Source organism: Cyprinus carpio, chromosome B10 (assembly GCF_018340385.1).
Source record: "Cyprinus carpio isolate SPL01 chromosome B10, ASM1834038v1, whole genome shotgun sequence".
NCBI lineage: Eukaryota > Metazoa > Chordata > Actinopteri > Cypriniformes > Cyprinidae > Cyprinus > Cyprinus carpio.
In genome coordinates this window covers 22353254-22372265 of record NC_056606.1, presented here as the reverse complement: position 1 = coordinate 22372265, position 19012 = coordinate 22353254, and the positions used below count along the sequence as shown (strand labels likewise).

Sequence of the window (19012 nt, the reverse complement as noted above, 5' to 3'; positions counted from 1 at the left end):
ATAATTAGTCAGAATTATTGTTAAAAATAGAATAATTTTTATATATATTATATGTATGCAGGTGATAGGCAATTAAAGAAATTGCATTGATTAAAATAAAATTTAAGCCTGTTTATTTCTAATGGTCACATGTGAAGGCCTGTGACTTCAAACATTCATTGATTAGATCATAGAGGAAGTGTCTAATTTACCCATGATGACCTGTTTTCATAAAATACATCACAGCTTATGAAAATCATTAACCGGTATTGCATAACTACTAGTGTAACTGGTCCATAATATCCGCCATGTACTAGTGATGTGTGGCGTGTGGATAAAATGCCAAAGATTAAAAATTCTCCCACTGAAAAAAAAAAAAAGGCATTGATCCACCATTAATCTGAATGCATAAAGGTTACAGACTCACTTCAAAACTACTGCAGTGTTTTGTTGTTGTTGTTGTATATATTATGCCATATACAGTATTAGTAATATACTATTATAGCTTTTAATTTTTATTTATATTAGTTTTCAGGTTTTTGTTGTGGTTTAGTAATTTTGTTATTTATGTGTACTTTTTTCATTCTTATTATTTTTTTTTAAATATTTATATATATATATATATATATATATTATAGTTTTGTATATATATTTTTATAATACATTGCTAATTAACGTTTAAGTTAAGTTTAAGTCATCTCATATTGATATTTTCTATAATGCCAGATTTATTTCAATTACTGAAAATATGTTTAGAATTTTAGATATTAGAACTACAAGATTAAGATGCCTTTAAATTTTATCCCCATAAATCTCATAAAGACACGTAATAAAAGCAATTTAAAACACTAAAAAATACTAAAAACTTACTATCTTAACGTATCTCCATTTCTGTTAAAATAAAGTCATACAAGTTTGTAACAATACAGGTCCTTCTCAAAAAATTAGCATATTGTGATAAAAGTTCATTATTTTCCATAATGTAATGATAAAAATTAAACTTTCTATATTTTAGATTCATTGCACACCAACTGAAATATTTCAGGTCTTTTATTGTTTTAATACTGAATACTGATTTAATACTGATCTCAAAAAATTAGCATATCATGAAAAGGTTCTCTAAACGAGCTATTAACCTAATCATCTGAATCAACTAATTAACTCTAAACACCTGCAAAAGATTCCTGAGGCTTTTAAAAACTCCCGGCCTGGTTCATTACTCAAAACCGCAATCATGGGTAAGACTGCCGACCTGACTGCTGTCCAGAAGGCCATCATTGACACCCTCAAGCGAGAGGGTCAGACACAGAAAGAAATTTCTGAACGAATAGGCTGTTCCCAGAGTGCTGTATCAAGGCACCTCAGTGGGAAGTCTGTGGGAAGGAAAAAGTGTGGCAAAAAACGCTGCACAACGAGAAGAGGTGACCGGACCCTGAGGAAGATTGTGGAGAAGGACCGATTCCAGACCTTGGGGGACCTGCGGAAGCAGTGGACTGAGTCTGGAGTAGAAACATCCAGAGCCACCGTGCACAGGGCGTGTGCTTTTGAACCAGAAACAGCGGCAGAAGCGCCTGACCTGGGCTACAGAGAAGCAGCACTGGACTGTTGCTCAGTGGTCCAAAGTACTTTTTTTCGGATGAAAGCAAATTTTGCATGTCATCTCGGAAATCAAGGTGCCAGAGTCTGGAGGAAGACTGGGGAGAAGGAAATGCCAAAAATGCCTGAAGTCCAGTGTCAAGTACCCACAGTCAGTGATGGTTCTGGGGTGCCATGTCAGCTGCTGGTGTTTGGTCCACTGTGTGTTTTATCAAGGGCAGGGTCAATGCAGCTAGCTATCAGGAGATTTTGGAGCACTTCATGCTTCCATCTGCTGAAAAGCTTTATGGAGATGAAGATTTCGTTTTTTCAGCGCGACCTGGCACCTGCTCACAGTGCCAAAACCACTGGTAAATGGTTTACTGACCATGTTATTACTGTGCTCAATTGGCCTGCCAACTCTCCTGACCTGAACCCCATAGAGAATCTGTGGGATATTGTGAAGAGAAAGTTGAGAGACGCAAGACCGGGATGAGCTTAAGGCCGCTATCGAAGCATCCTGGGCCTCCATAACACCTCAGCAGTGCCACAGGCTGATTGCCTCCATGCCACGCCGCATTGAAGCAGCCATTTCTGCAAAAGGATTCCCGACCAAGTATTGAGTGCATAACTGAACATAATTATTTGAAGGTTGACTTTTTTTGTATTAAAAACACTTTTCTTTTATTGGTCGGATGAAATATGCTAATTTTTTTTAGATATTTTGGGTTTTCATGAGCTGTATGCCAAAATCATCAGTATTAAAACAATAAAAGACCTGAAATATTTCAGTTGGTGTGCAATGAATCTAAAATATATAAAAGCAAGCAGCAATTACCGGGGTTCAAGCACTTTAATGAACTTTTATCACAATATGCTAATTTGTTGAGAAGGACCTGTATACTGTATGCGACCCTGGAGCACAAAAGCAGTCTTAAGTAGCACGGGTATATTTGTAGCAATAGCCAAAAATACATTGTATGGGTCAAAATTAAAGATTTTTCTTTTATACCAAAAATCACTAGGTTTTAAAGCAAAGATCATGTCCCATAAATTTTCTACCATGATTAGTAATATGCATTGCTGAGAACTTTGAAGGCGATCTTCTCAATATTTAGATTTTTTTGCACCCTCAGATTCCAGATTTTCAAATAGTTGTATCTCATCCAAATATTGTCCTCCTAACAAACCATACATCAATGAAAGCTTATTTATAAATCTTATAAATCTTAAAAAGGCAACAGATTTACCCGTATGACTGGTTTTGTGATCCAGGGTCACATATAAGTGATTAAACGGTGACAGAATTATAATTTTGGGGGAACTATCCCTTTAAATGTGACATTGTGATGAAAGGGTTAACTGTAGCGTCTATTAGCTGAGGGCGGAGAGAGAGAGACACTCAAGAAGCGTGGAGAGAGAGAGAGAGCGCGAGCCGAGTCAGCCGCTGCGTGGACGCGACGGAGCGTGCATATAAACACTAGCTTTTGTTTTGTGATGCGAGACGGTGAGATTTTAAGTTCACGAACAACATTAGAGTCGAACGATGGATCTAAAGCTGCCCGAGGATCTGGCGAATCTCTCCGAGCTGGACGAGAAAAGTTTGCTGGAGGTGTTAACTGGACGCTTCACACAGAACCTCATCTATGTGAGTAACGCGCACTAAAACCGAGTAAAATGAGCTAAAAACACCCCACATCAGCGAGAGTCCTGAATTAAACCAGCTGTGCTTTCTGGAGATGATAAAACAACGAGCTCTTGTTCTCTGGGACAGTTATTATTCCCTGACTGTATGTAAATACTGCTTTATATCACTGAGATATGACTTATAATTTATTTTTATATATTTACAGACCTATATTGGAGACATCTTGGTGGCTATTAACCCATTTAAATATCTTTCAATCTATGAAAAAGAGGTAAGAATGTGTTTCTTTGGCTACTAAGGAGATCTGTGACCAGAAGACATGTAAACTGGTCTGTCCTGTGCAGGTCTCTGAGCGTTATAAGTGCCATGAGAAGAAGTCTTTGCCCCCTCATATATTCGCTGTGGCGGACCGGGCGTATCAGTCCATGCTGGGACGTCTGGCCACGGGACCCAAGAACCAGTGCATCGTCATCAGGTCTGTGTTACGATCGTATAAATTCACCAGAGCCGGTGGTTTCTCCAGGAGAGCATGTCTGAGGTTTATTTAGAAAGTCTTGATGGTCATATGGTGACACGTGTCAGTACAGTATGAAATTTCTTGCTCAGTCATGTTTGTTTTTTCGGTGAGACGTGCAGAGACTAGACCAGCATTCCCTCATATTTTTGACATGTATCAGATAAAAGTCCTCACGTCTGTTTCGTTTTGAAACACAAGCAGAACCTTATCCACACACTGTTATTTGTGGAAGACTGTTTCTGCCACAAGAATGGAAAAAATAAAATAATTTTTTTTTTTTTTTTTAATCACACTTTTTTTTTTTTTGGTTTGGTGAATTCATATTTCACAGTTTTGACTTTTCTACCCTGAATTTTGAGTTTATTTTGTGCAATTACTTGTTATATACTTCAGTTTTCACCAAAAAAAAATTCATCAGAATTGCGAGTTAAAATATTATTATAATAATGTAAAATGTGTCATGAATAAAGGGAATATATGTGTCAAAAAAACTGAATGAATTTTTTTGTTTTTTTTGGAATATATTGTAATTTTTTTTTCTGCCATGGAATAATAATTTTTTTTTTTCTGCCATGGAAATTTTTTTTTTTTTTTTTGTTTGAATATTTTGTTTTTTCTGCCATGGAATTTCTTTCTCACAGTTGTTTTGTGTCTCATGATTACTACCTACTCTTCTCAGAATCATAATTAATCAGATTATAATTATTTAAATTCTCAAACTGAACAATAAAAATAATCCTTATTTATAAATTAAATTCAAAACTTATATCCCAATATCAGTTCATAATATATATCATATCGTGATCTCACAATTCAGCCAGGGGTTGTTTTTTTCCTCAACGACAAAAAAGTCTGAATTGAGAGAGTTTTTTTTTTTTTTTTTTTGAAATCTCTTGAAAAGCAAGCTATCATAGTTATAAACTAATCCCTAACTGAGATCAAGGCAAGCATGTTTTCATAGACAGGGTTTAGCCTAAACCAGGGATTAGGCCATAGTTCAATTAGACATTTATAATTTTTTATAAACCCTTAGGAAAATCATAGTGTGAATTTTAAGACTTTTTTTTTTCCAAAGAAAAAATATCTGTTAAAACTTTCAAACTATGAAAAGAAAAAATAACATTTTCAAAACTTTCAAACTGTCAAGGCAAGCATTCAGAGTTTGTACTGACAAACTATCCTTGTCTAGTTTCAGTTTCGTCCGGTTTCAGACTAACCTCGAAAGTTTCAGATGGATTTCAGTTCCTGCATTCCTCCATAACTTAATAGTATAGTTGATAGCTGTACTCTTTGCGGTATCATATTTAAGGTTTTTCCTCCGTGCAGCCTTCCTCTGGGACTCTGCACTGCTGCTTTAACATCAGAAAGGTCGGCCTTAATGTATTTTTCAGAAATGGAGCCTCACTGTAAATTTCTCGGACGTATTCTGTGCACTGATAGGGACAGAGCAGTGCTGAAGACCATCAAAAGACAAAAAGTTGGTTTTGCTTCTACAGTCACTGGGCAACAGACTCTCTCTGATCATGTAAACCTTCAACAGAGCTCAATGATCACCCTTAGAAACCATACAGCCGTCCATGAATGAGTTCAGTACCAGTGCAGGGAGGCTGATAATCACCCAGACAACTGGGACAGAATGCTTTTAATGTGTACAATGACAACACAACCATTAACATATGCCTGTGTCATCAGCTGCTATATTTGGAAATATTAGTGACTGTATGATGTTTGATGTTATTGTAGCTCCCAAGACAATATAAATCGACTTTGAAATCAGATCAAAAGTCATGCACCTTTTTGTGAAAAATATTGATTAGTTCCAGACTTTGGAGCTCTTAAAAGCTGTCAATATCATCATATTGTAAACAATTTTGTATTGTAAAATAAGAATAAATGATATTATATTATTAATATTTTGCATAGGAATGGATATTAAAAATGAAGCCCTTTTTTTTGTACCATTACGTTTTGTTGTTGTTGTTTTTTTTTTTTTTTTTTTTTTACATTGAATTGTGATATTATTTTCATTGTTTTCAAGACAATTAGGTACGGAAGAGGATTAGGGCCAAGCAATAATAAAAAAATAAAACCATCTCGAGATTAAAGTCATTATATTGCTAGATTAAACTCGTTAAATTTCGAGAAAAAAAGTCGAAATACAATCTTGAGAATAAAATTTGTGAAATATCGAGAATAAAGTCGTTGTGTTTCGACTCGTTAAAGTTCGAGAAAAAAAGTCGAAATACAAACTTGAGAATAACGCATTACATTACACGCCTTTAATGGCAATGCCGTACGGTTTTAATTTATCATAGCTGTCCAAGTGCCAGAGTGCATTTGGGTGAAGCCAACGATAACCTTGCATTTGTCCCTCTGGTTGTCATTTCATGTTGGACAAAAGCGAGTAGCCTACATCGCGCAAATTGGACTGCTTTTTTTCTTCTAAAAAGACCTAGCCCTAGCCGCTTGCAAATTCACTTTAAAGTTCGTGTGCTAATTATTATTGTGTCATAATTAGCTAAGTTTGATAGTAGCCTATTTCTTTGTTACTGGATATATAGGCTATGCAATGAACAATGATCGAATGCGTTATTCTCTACATTTCATTTCGACTTTTTTTCTCGTAACACAACGACTTTATTCTCTCGAAATTAAATGAGTTTATTCTCAACGATTATTTCGACTTTTTTTCTCGAAATTTAACGAGTTTTTTCTCGAAACAAACGACTTTTATTCTCGAAATTTAATGAGTTTTATTCTCAAATTGTATTTCGACTTTTTTTCTCTCGAATTTAATGAGTTTAATCTCGCAATATAATGACCTAAACGTGAAATAAAATACACAAAAAACTAATTAAATTAAAAATAGTTTCTTGACTCAAAATAAAACAAACAAAAAAAAAATAAAATAAAAAAAAAACTCAAATAAAATAAAAATATTATCTTGATTCACTAAAATAAAAACATAACTTAATAAAAAAGAAATAAAATATAAAAAAAAAAAAAAAAAAATATAAAATATATTTAAAAATTAAAACATGTAATACAAAATTACTAAAAGTTAAAATGAAAATGTAAAAAAACTATAACTTTAAGTTAAAATAAAAAACAAACAAAAATAAAACGAATAAAAATGTACAAAAAAAATAAAGCTTAGAAAATAGAAAATATAACAAATAAAGTGAATAAAAATGTATATATATGTATATACGCACATAGTATTTATTTATTTATAAATACTAATATACTAATTTATATTAGTAATATACTCATTTAATTGTTCATCAAAAGATAAAATATCTGTGTCTGTACTGTTCTTAATTGACATGAAAATAAAGTTCAGATATAGTCTTCTTTTGATTCTGGTGTAAATATGATCTGGACGTGTTTTGGCTCTCTCTTCTTTATTTACTCCCCCTTCTCCTTCCCCCACCAAACAAACCATTATTTATTAAAACCACAACACTAACAGTCTGATATGTTGTATCCATTTGTCCCGCAGTGGTGAGAGCGGCGCGGGTAAAACCGAGAGCACCAAACTGCTTCTGAGACACATCATGGAGCTGTGCAAGGCCAACTCACAGCTCGAGCAGCAGATCCTGCAGGTACTGCATTTGAATACAGCCACCAGGTTTGCACAGATTAGGACTGCAATGAGATGCATTCAGGTGGTCGGGTGTTTGATTTACACACAGGAAGTTGAAACTGCGCTCCACCCTCTCGTGTGTGTGTGTGTGTGTGTGTGTTAAAGGCACATGTGTGGTTTCTGAGATATTCAAATGGAGGTATATGGGGTGTGTTTAATTTGTTTGTTATAATGTGTTTTTAGGAATGGCTTAAAGAGCCCATGTAGTCAAACTTGGACTTTTGTGGCTTTTAGTCCGTGTCTATTAGTGTTGAGGTCGTCTCGGGGATTCTGCAGGTCTTAAAAAGTCTTAACTTGCTCTTCCACAAATTACAGCCTTAAAAGGGTCTTAAATCAGAGCAGAAAGTCTTAAATTCATAGTATTGCATCAAATGTGACATGCACTACAAAAAAGTGAATGTCTTCCTTAGAATTTTTGTTTTCCTTTCCAATACAAATATCTAAACATCCTTAAATCAAGATACATTTGCTTAAAATGCAAAATGAAGATATGAAGTCTTGTTTTCTGAGAAATTGCTCAAAATGAGGTGAGTTTATGCTTAAAACAAGAAAAACAAATGTCAGTATGTCAATAGGGAATGAAAACTTGTTTTTCTTTTGAATTATGCTGATTTTTCTGAACATATACTTATTCTAATCATAAACACAAACTCACTTTAACATATACATAATAAAAAGAAAACTAGTTTTTTTTTTTTTTAAACATTTTTTTTAAGGTTTATAAACAACATAACCAAAAAACTAGAGAATACTGTGGAAGTACATCACTTTTATTTTACATTGTCAAAAGGGTATTCATAAAGTCTTACCATTCCTTCATAAAACCTAAAAAAAAACCATCTTCATGCTAGTGTAAACCTAAAAGATTTAGCAAATATGCACATGCAAAACCTTTTTCTTCTAGTAAAATGCACAAAACAAAATTAATTACTCATCTTGCAATTGAGGCGTTTTTATCCAATCAAATGCGTTTTAGAATGAGAATGCCCACTTATAATAATAATAATAATAAATAAATAAATAAATAAATAAATAAATAGCAAATCAGGCTGTTTTCTACATTTACATTTAGTCATTTAGCAGACACTTTTATCCAAAGCGACTTACAAATGAGGACAATGGAAGCAATCAAAATCAACAAATGCAAGTGCTATAACAAGTCTCAGTTAGCTTAACGCAGCACACATAGCAAGGGATTTCTTTTTAAATTATATAAAAAATAAAAATAAAACAGAATAGAAAATTAGAGCAAGCTAGTGTAAGAAGCCTTTTTGCTTTTGTTAATTGTATAATAGATAAGAAATTATAATACAGAAAGAATAGAGAAGCTAGTGTTAGTTGTTTTATTTAAAGCAAAAGGCTCTTTAATGCATCCCTCTTAAACTTGGTATAAAAATACTCAAGCGATTTCATGTGGCGTCTGAAAATATGTGGGTGCGACAGCAATATTTTTGAGCATCTGTCTGTAATTTGAGGTCTCTGGTTGGTTTGAGGAACAGATGTGCATGGTAGAGGTTATTTCTGCTTGGTACTTCCTGGTTGGGTGTAGTGTTGTGATTTGATAGCAGTTGGCATCGTACTTATCTTCCGCCATCTGACCGGCTCAGATCTGTAATCATAGGCGATAACCAATACTATAAAACACTTTTCCATGCTGTCATGTTCACGTGGAAAGTCATCATCATGTCTGCTACTGCACCAGTGTAAACATTACAAAACTCCCAGGTTCCACTGCACACGTCACATCTTTCACATTTCAGCAGCAGGTTGGAAAATGTTAATGTCGATTGCACAACATAGTCAAAAAAAGGTAAAAATAAAAACACAAAGTGTAAACTAAACAAGTTTCCTGTGTTGCTTCAGATCATTGAAACTGACGTTATTGTAATATGCAGTTTTTGGCACATCACCACTTCTGATGAAATGAGAGAGTTGCTTAAGTTGTAAATGACAATGTGTTTTTGAGTGAGCTCACTTCTGAAAGCCCCCTGATGATTGGTTATTTTGAAAGGCAATATTTATTGATATCTGATGGGTTGTTCTTTGTAGCTACTGTGATTGCTGTGATTTTTTTTTTTTTTTTTTTTTTTAGCAGAGAGCATGAGAAATAAAGTATCTCTTCACTCTGTTTACATACATATGCAATTTAACAGTAGATCTACTTTACATATGTTTACAAAGATCTACAACTCTCATAAACAAATTAGTGTTGTCATAACATTTTCTGTTTTGATTGTGGGAAGGTTAAAGGGATACTTCACCCCAAAATGAAAATTGTGTCATTAATCACTTAGTCGTTCCAAACCCGTTAAAGCTTCGTTCGTCTTCGGAACACAATTTAAGATATTTTGGATGAAAACCGGGAGGCTTGTGACTGTCCCATAGACTGCCAAATAAATAACAGTGTCAAGGTCCAGAATATTCACTGTAAACCATGGCTTCACGGGGCTTAATGCTTTTATAAAACTGTTATTCTATATACGTAGTAAGGTTTCACAAAGTAAAACGGAGCAAATAAAGTGTAATGATATTAATAAAAAACGTATTCTTCCTCAGAAACAGTTGTGGTTCCAACAAAGTGGTTGCCAAGCAACACACAAACGTAAACAAAGGTGTATGTTTGTAGAGTAATTTACAACAGCTTCGAACGCGGCTCAGCCAATCAGAATCAAGGACCGGAACTATCTGTTTTATAAGTTAAAACGTTTCATCTTTAGGCTTTCCCATTTGCGTTATTTGAACATTATAACTATTTTGGGAACTATTAAAGGTTTTTGCATATTGTTGGTGCTTCAAACACTGACATCATTGTGACGTTCAAACAAATTTGCACAACATTGGGGAAATGTTTTAGTGGTTAATCAATATATTGCCATATTATCAGGTGATATTTGACAGAATTTTTTCTGTTTAGCCGATAAGTGTTTTATTTTGACAACATTCAGTAAATACACATTTTAAACAAGTAATTGAATTTCTAATAAACATTTCATGTTACAAACTTATAAAAAGTATACATCTGTTTATTAGATGTTTTGATTTTTGTATTTATTTCTAATTCTAAATTTTGTGTGTGTGTTATACACGCACACACAATCTTTAAATGATTAAATAGAAATATAATTGATACTGTATTTTTATATATAAATATAAAATAAATTATAGTATTTAGAAATTAAGCATTGTTGATATTAGGGATGTGCGGGACTAGTCGACTAAACAGTACAGTTCCTACTAGTGGACACTGAAAACAATAGTCGATTACACGACAGAAAAAAACAAAAATGATTATCATTAAAATTACCATCATTTTATGTTACTAACAAATTCCCATTGTTACATTTAAAACATTTTAAATAAGTTAAAATAAAACATTTGAAAAATAATACATTATTTTTAAAAGTGTGTTGGGGCAGGGCGTACATTTTTACTACCTTCGCATGAGTTTTCTTCGTGTCAGTTGTGGCGAGCTCAAAAGTGACCATGACGTTGTGGGATCTTTTTGTTCGAAGAAAACTGAAAAGTTTTGTGTTAACTGCGTCAAAAAAATTGGCTTACCATAACGGGAGCGATGCGTAATCATATTCATTATAGGCACGTAGCTGTCTAGCTTATAGCCGAAAATTCTCAATCACTACAGCCCGCCGCTGCTTTTGTCTATCCTCGACGACCCACTTCAAGGTGCTGCAATATCCAGATGCTTCCAAATTCACTTTTGTTATCTCTGTTTTTTTCAAGTGCAGGAATATATTTCCATCATGTTTTAATGCACATGTTGAAGTATCGAATGAGAACCGAGTGATGGAAACGCCAAATTTCGAATAAAAATCCCTTAATTCGCAAAAAAAGTTTTACGCTCGCTTGAGGTGGTTTTTGACTTGTGCGAAAAAGGATTAATGTTAATAATAGGAGATGGAAATGCATTTTTTTTTTTTTTGCGAATAAATTCCTCTAAGCGCATATAAAAAAAAATATTTGACTTTGCGCTATGAGGCGGGATAAATTGACTAGAAGCAGACTGCATGATCTCGTTCCACAGCATCTGAAATGTTGTTATGGTCGTTCTGAAATACCTGAGCAAAGTCTGTCATCTAAGTGTTTCTGTATAATGTCTTACACGACTGCGTTCCCAAACAGCAGCATGCATCCGCCTCCGAAAGCAATGACATCATTTATTGTGTTTTGTCTGCTCGCTCTGAGGCGCAAGTAATGTATCATATATGAAAATTAGCCCGACAAGTTTCTCCTAGTTTTTTTACTGATGACAAAAAAAAAAAAACTACTAGTTTAACAGGAAGTGACGATTTTGTTCTCTTTGATGCGTTAGATGGAAACAGTGCTTGTTCGCAAATGTTTTAGGGCTGTGCGATATGGACAAAAAAAAAAAAACTATTGCGATTTCGTTGATCAATTTTGCGATTTCGATTTTAATCACGATTTTGACACACAGAGACATGCTTTACAGTCATACATGCATTCAGTATGAATTTGAAACATATTTTCAAAAGAAAACCAATTAGAGCTTTATCAAAAAGTTGTAACATGTCTCTAGAACAGACATAAGTCAAAATAATCACTAAGTAAAGGTGTTACAAAATGTCTAGACCAGTGGTTCTCAACCCGCGGCCCGTCACGAATTCAAATGCGACCCACGTGCTGAACGCAAAAGAAATATAAGCTATAGCCTAGCCTAATGTTTTTATGTAAAATAATTTTGTTTTGTTTTTCATAGGCTATATTATTTTCAGACATGAGCAGATACTCACATAACGCGTCTAATGAACATTTACAAGCGCGCACTTTGGCAGAATTCAATATAAATAGTCATCAACAGCCATTAGTTAAAATTGAGCATCAGAATGGATAAATCTGTTTTTAAGGGAGAAAAATTAAATATGGAAAATGCCAGCGAAGTAACGCATACAAACAAGAATAGTCGCAGTATCAGAAGTGAAAGAGAGTGCTGGACTTTCAGCATCAACTTTCGGTTTGCCCCGCCACTGATGTTCAGGCAAAAGGAAACACCCATACTACACAGCAATCATCCTTAATTGGAGAAATGTGGCAAAACATCTCTGGAGAGAACCTCATATTATTAAATTCGAAAGTGCTTTCCATATTTGGATCAACATAGGCTACATATGTGAGCGCACATTTTCTGCAATGTCGCGTGTCAAGTCATGCTCCCATGCGCGCCTTACAGACTGCATCTTACAATCACAACTTCATTGTGCTGTTACTCCTTTCGAGCCGAATTTCACAAAATTGGTCAGCTCCCGACAGAATCAGGTGTTTTATTTCTGGAGAGCAAATTTTTTTATTTATTTCAATGAATGTAATCGATTAGATATCATAATATTTAGGCTATAATATTATAAATCAGGTTGGTTTGTATTGGTGAAGTAATATGTAAATGATATGCGTGCGGCACTCGAGACTTGCACCATAGTGTGGCCCGGTGGAAAAAAAGGTTGAGAACCACTGGTCTAGACATATGCCAGTGCGTATGGTATGTGTATGCTGTGCAGAAGCAGCAGCGAGAGCGCATTATTGTAACACAAAAGCATATTAAAATAATGCGCGATCGCCAATCTCTCCGCTCGCACGCAGATTTCCTTTGCTCTGACCCAAAACCAGACGTGCGTGCTCAGATACACGATGGAAAATCGTGCTATGAAGCGATTTAGAAATTGCGCACGCTCAAATCGTGATTTTATGACGATTTCGATTAATCGCACAGCCCTAGTTTTATGTGATATTCCAATTTTGCACATAGGCTAAGTTAAATTCGCAACTTTGTATGGAAACCCTAATCGCCGGTGATGTATTTCTTTTTGGTCGTTTTGTTTTTAGATGATGTAGCCTACATAACGTAGTATGTTTTTAAAAGCCGTTTTAACGATACCCCATTATCAAAGTCTTGTGTTTTAATATGTTGGCTGACGTTAGCTTTATGAAGATGAAGAATTCCGTCAGGCTATCGATTGATTTTTCATTGTTCTGCATTTTCTCAGCTAATATTAATAAATAAGCATTGGCTGACGTTAAGTGTGTTCTCTTCTTTTTTTTTTTTTTTTTTTTTTTTTTTAACGACCGCCTAAAACACGATTAAATGACGATAACGCGAGGCAAGAGTACGGCATAATTGTGACGATTTTTGATCGCAGAGATTCCACAATTGAGTATTTCAAATACAGTATATAAAATACATGCACAATTTTATTATTTTATTACCTTTTTACCTTTTTTGTTTCTTTCCTTAATACAAGACTACCATACTAATACAAAAAAAAAATTCAAACTAAAGCCAAACTCACCCTACTCGCACACTCACAAGCCCTATATCAATATGTGATTTATATCATCACAAATATTGATTTGTAATTAATTTGTGTGTGTAGAAATTCCTACATAAACAATTTATAAATCTGTTTATTTCACAGATTTTTTTATTTTTTATCAAATTTCTTTATTTATACTTAAGTAAAATAAATATACATTTAATTGCAGAGCCTGATGTTATATAGGCCTATATCTGCTTTATATAGACCATCAGCCACCATGGTCTCTTAAATATCGCATTGGACAAAAAAAAAGTCTGCGTTCGTTGCCCACTAAAATGTTAATACTAATGCTAAAGCATAAGGATTAGGGGTGGAACGGTTCAACTTTTTCACGGTTCGGTTTGTATCACAGTTTCGGTATGGTTCAGTATGTGCTATGTTTATGGAAAAACTATACTTTCAAATAAAAAAAAAAGAAAAAAAAAAGAATCTGATTGTAGTATTTACATGAACCCTAAATAAAGTGATCGGGTTGATGTACGGGTTTATATGTCACAAGCTTCAAATCGGAATAGATGTTTTTTTTTTAAATTTTTTTTTTTTGTGTTTTTTTTCTTACATGCGCACACTGTACAAATAGTGAAAGTTCAAGTTTCAATTCAAGTTTATTTGTATAGCGCTTTTTACGATACAAATCATTGCAAAGCAACTTTACAGAAAATTAAGTTTCTACAATATTTAGTAGTAGCTTATCCGTGATGACTGTCAGTTTATGTGCATATAGCAGAAATGTTCAGAAAAATCAATAAAAGACGTAAACAAACAGACGATTAACACTATTAACAGCAATTATGCAATCAAACATATAGCAAAATGTGGTAGTTCTGTATGTTGTCTCTGGGTTAGCATCATCTGAGGTCCTCTGAGGGGTTGGCATCATCTCTTCTCAGGTGTTCTGGATCCAGACTGGAGCTTGTGTAAATCCTAGTTATCACGGGATGTAAATCCCAGCAGAAACAGAGAAACAAATAGAGACATCATTAGCGTAGCTGCTGTCCCAGCCAAGTAAAATTAATTAGTTTAACCCAAGCTAAAGAATAATAATGCACATTTGATCAGATATAACTGCAGTCCAAAATTGTGAGATGCATTATTTGAATGCTTGGCCAAAGAGGTGTGTTTTTAATCTAGATTTAAACAGAGGAGAGTGTGTCTGAACCCCGAACATTATCAGGAAGGCTATTCCAGAGTTTGGGAGCCAAATGCGAAAAAGCTCTACCTCCTTTAGTGGACTTTGCTATCCTAAGGTACTATCAAAAGTCCAGCGTTTTGTGACCTTAGAGAGCGTGATGGATTGTAGTGTGGTAGAAGACTAGTTAGGAACGCAGGAGCTAAGCCATTAAGGGCCTTATAAGTAAAAATATTTTGTAACTGATACGGAAGTTAATAGGTAGCCAGTGCAGAGACTGTAAGATTGGGGTAATATGATCATATTTTCTTGACCTGGTAAGGACTCTAGCCGCTATCTGTAGCTTTTTTTATTGAGGATGCAGGACAAGCACCTAGCAGTGCATTACAATAGTCCAGTCTAGAGGTCATGAACGCATGAACTAGCTTCATGACATACAGATAATATAGTTTCTCTCTCTTTGCACATAATAACCACCCTCCTACACGCAGAATGAATATTTACCCATTTATGGATAAATATACATATAAACCGCTGTGCTGTGCTGCTCATTTATCATGCAAAAAAAAAAAGCCCCTCCCCGCACCCAAACCGGGTTGCCTGTGGCTGAGTATCCAAAACAAGGTTGTCCTGCTCCACTTCACAGTTGCCGAGTGAAAGGAGAGTTTTATAATGACAGGACGCGCATTTATACAACACTTTATTCAAAGTGCGTCATAATGTTATTTCTTCGTCATTGCACATGCTCAGTCCTTTCAGTTTCATGGTTCAAACCGATCGAGTGTTTACACGCACTCTCAATCGTATTGGAAAAGGAATAAACCACCCCCTTCAATCCCTTCGAGCTCAGTCGGATCGATTAAGGTGTTTACATGAAGGCTTTTCAGTCCGATTGAGCCTTCAATCTGATTACAAACGGATTATTTGGTTGCATGTAAACGTAGCCAGTAGCCACTGAATCATTCATTCAGGAGATAGTGAAACAAGTCTTTATGAATTGAGACACTGACTTTTATATATTTATTTAAATTTTGCTCAAATTAATATATTTTTTAAAGACTTAAGCAATGAACATTTTGTCAAAACCACTAGTAAACTGTTATTTTGTTTAGTTTTCTAATCTTCTTTCTTCAGGATTGTGAGATAATCGTGACCTCCAATTTATATATATATATAAAAAAAACATGATTGTCAGTTTATCCAGAATCGTGCAGTTTCTAGTTTACATGTTGTTTATTCCTGCATATAAAAGATATATTATATTATATATAGATATATAATAGAAGTTTAATTTCATAAAGCACAAGTTGATTTCAAAATGCTCCTACATTTTTTTGCATTTTGTGTTTTTCAGTTGAATAAAATACTATTTTTCCCTATATATTTCATCGTTGAGGACTTCTTTAAGAAAAGTCTTGTCTCGTCTCGTTCTTGTGAACCCAGTCTCGTGTCTCGTCTCGTCTCATGGGATAGGTGTCTCGTCGTCACACCCCTAACATTTACGCTTGAGCATTTCTTAAAGGTGAAGCATGTACTTTCTGCATCACTAGTCCCTGCAAATGTAACACAAACAAGTTTTTAAACAGGTTTCCCCGAACACTTCATCTGTCAGACATCAGTCAAATATTTAGTCCCACTTCAAACTCTCACTGTCAGGTAAGCCAAGATGTTGACATGTCCGAGAGTGTTTCCAAACCTTTACAAAAGTGTATGAACATTTTCTCACAACTGGAGCATAGGTTGCCAACTTCACGCTCAAATGGGGGTCAAAGTGTATCACGTCCTGATCGGGTAATATAACAGCAAGATCTCCCTGAGTCACACCAGTGCGTGAAGCAGTCTGGCTTATGCAATGCTTTAGAGAGTCAAAGTCACTTCCTAAACTTCTCAGATGTCTGGGGGAGATCAGAGAGACATCTGAGAAGTTTAGGAAGTGACCTTGACTCTTTAAAGCATTGCATAAGCATTGCATGGCCCCCATTTGCACATCAAGTTGGCAACCTTTGCTCCAGTTGTGATTAAAATGTTCATACAGTTTTGTAAAGGTTTAGAAACACTCTCGAAAATGTCAACATCTTGGCTTAACTGACAGTGAGAGTTTGAAGTGGGACTATCTATTTGTCTGACTGATGTGACTTCTCTTTTTTTGCTTTTGTGCTTCCGTATAACACATTTCAACATCCTGTTCCTACCATGTGTGATGTGCTTTAAACTGTGAGACTGTTATCTTGAAAAAAAAAACCTTCTGTTGTCACACTGCTCTTGCCCTCTGAAGTGGAATAACTTTAAATCTGGAGATTGATTTGGGCAATCTAAGAATTTCCATTTCTTTGCCCTGATGGGTATTTTGGGTCATTGTTGGTTTCTGTGTGTCGTCATCGAATGCAAAACTCAGAATGCAGAAGCAATGGGTATAACTGATATCACAGATTCCCTGCTTTTAATATCTGAAGAATAATGCAACAGGACACAGCTGATCACTTAGAGAGACGTGAGGCAACTGTTTCAATACTTATGCTAACATCACATAGTGGGATGAACTCTAAAAGTGCTGATCTTCTTAGCTGGTGAAACATCTATGTGTTCAATCACCCAATAATAAAATGTGACATCCTGTAGTTTGGTCTCATATTAATTTTTTAATCATATTTACAGATTACTTGACTCCACAGCAAACAGGACAATTTTGTCTTTACTGTCCCAATACTTATGGAGGCATTTATACGTGTGTGTATGTATGTGTGTGTATATATATATATATATATAATACATACATACATACATACATACATACATACATACATACATACATACATACATACATACATACATACATACATACATACATACAGACACACACACACACACACACACACACACACACACACTACCGGTCAAAAGTTTGGGATCAGTAAGACATGTAATGTTATTTTATGCTCATCAATGCTGCATTTATTTGATTAAAAAAAAAAAAAAAAACAGTAATCTTGCAAAATGTTATTGCAATATAAAATAATGGTTTCTATTTTAATATCCTTTAAAATAAAATTTATTTCTGTGATGCAAAGCTGAATTTCCATCAGCCATTACTCCAGTATAAAGTGTCACATGATCCTTGAGAAATCATTCTAATATGCTGATTTATTATCCCACTTCAAACTCTCACTGTCAGTTAAGCCAAGATGTTGACATGTCCGAGAGTGTTTCCAAACCTTTACAAAAGTGTATGAACATTTTCTCACAACTGGAGCAAAGGTTGCCAACTTCACGCTCAAATGGGGGTCAAAGTGTATCACGTCCTGATCGGGTAATATAATAAATATATAAAATATACAGTTGTGCTGCCAAATATTTTTTTGGAAACTGCGATACTTTTTTCAGGATTCTTTGAATAAATAGTTAAAAAGAACAGCATTTATTCAAAATATAAATCTTTTCTAACAATACAGATCTTTGCTATCACTTCTTAACAATTTAACACATCCTTGCTGAACAAAAGTTTAAATTTCTTTCAAAAAAATAAAGAATAAAAATGTACTGACCCCCAGACTTCTGAACTGTAGTGTATATTGTTAGAAAAAGTTTCTATTTTAAATAAATGCTCTTCTTTTTAACTTTTTATTCATCAAAGAATCCTGAAAAAAAAGTATCACAGCTTCCAAAAAAAATATTAAGCAGCCCAACAGTTTCCAGCACTGATAATAAATCAGCATATAAGAATGATTTCTGAAGATCATGTGACACTGAAGACTGGAGTAATGATGCTGAAAATTCAGCTTTATTATCAAAGGAATAAATTAGATTTTAATGTATATTAAAATAGAAAAACGCTATTTTACATCACAAGAATATTTCACAATATTACATTATTTTTCTGTATTTTTGATCTAATAAATGCGGCCTTGATGAGCAAAAGAAACTCCTGTAAAAAACATTAAAAATCATTCTGATCCCAAACTTTTGACTGGTAGTGTATGTATGTGTGTGTGTGTGTGTATGTTTATAATGTGTATATACATGTACACACATTTATTTATATATATATATATATATATATATATATATATATATATATATATATATATATATATATATATATATATATATATATATATATATATATATATGTATATATGTGTATATGTAGTGTATATGTATATAAAAAAATAAATGA

The 19012-nt window shown here is 34.2% G+C and overlaps 1 protein-coding gene across 1 annotated transcript in view; it reads left to right on the top strand.

Moving 5' to 3' along the window:
- Nucleotides 1-2944: 2944 nt before the first annotated feature.
- Nucleotides 2945-19012, top strand: part of LOC109054637 (myosin-IIIb-like) — a 39677-nt gene continuing 23609 nt past the window's right edge. Inside the window, exons 1-4 of the mRNA XM_042732045.1 lie at nucleotides 2945-3202; nucleotides 3408-3473; nucleotides 3547-3677; nucleotides 7222-7324. Coding sequence (XP_042587979.1) covers nucleotides 3101-3202; nucleotides 3408-3473; nucleotides 3547-3677; nucleotides 7222-7324 — 402 coding nt within the window. The 5' untranslated portion in view covers nucleotides 2945-3100. The remainder of the gene's footprint in view (nucleotides 3203-3407; nucleotides 3474-3546; nucleotides 3678-7221; nucleotides 7325-19012) is intronic.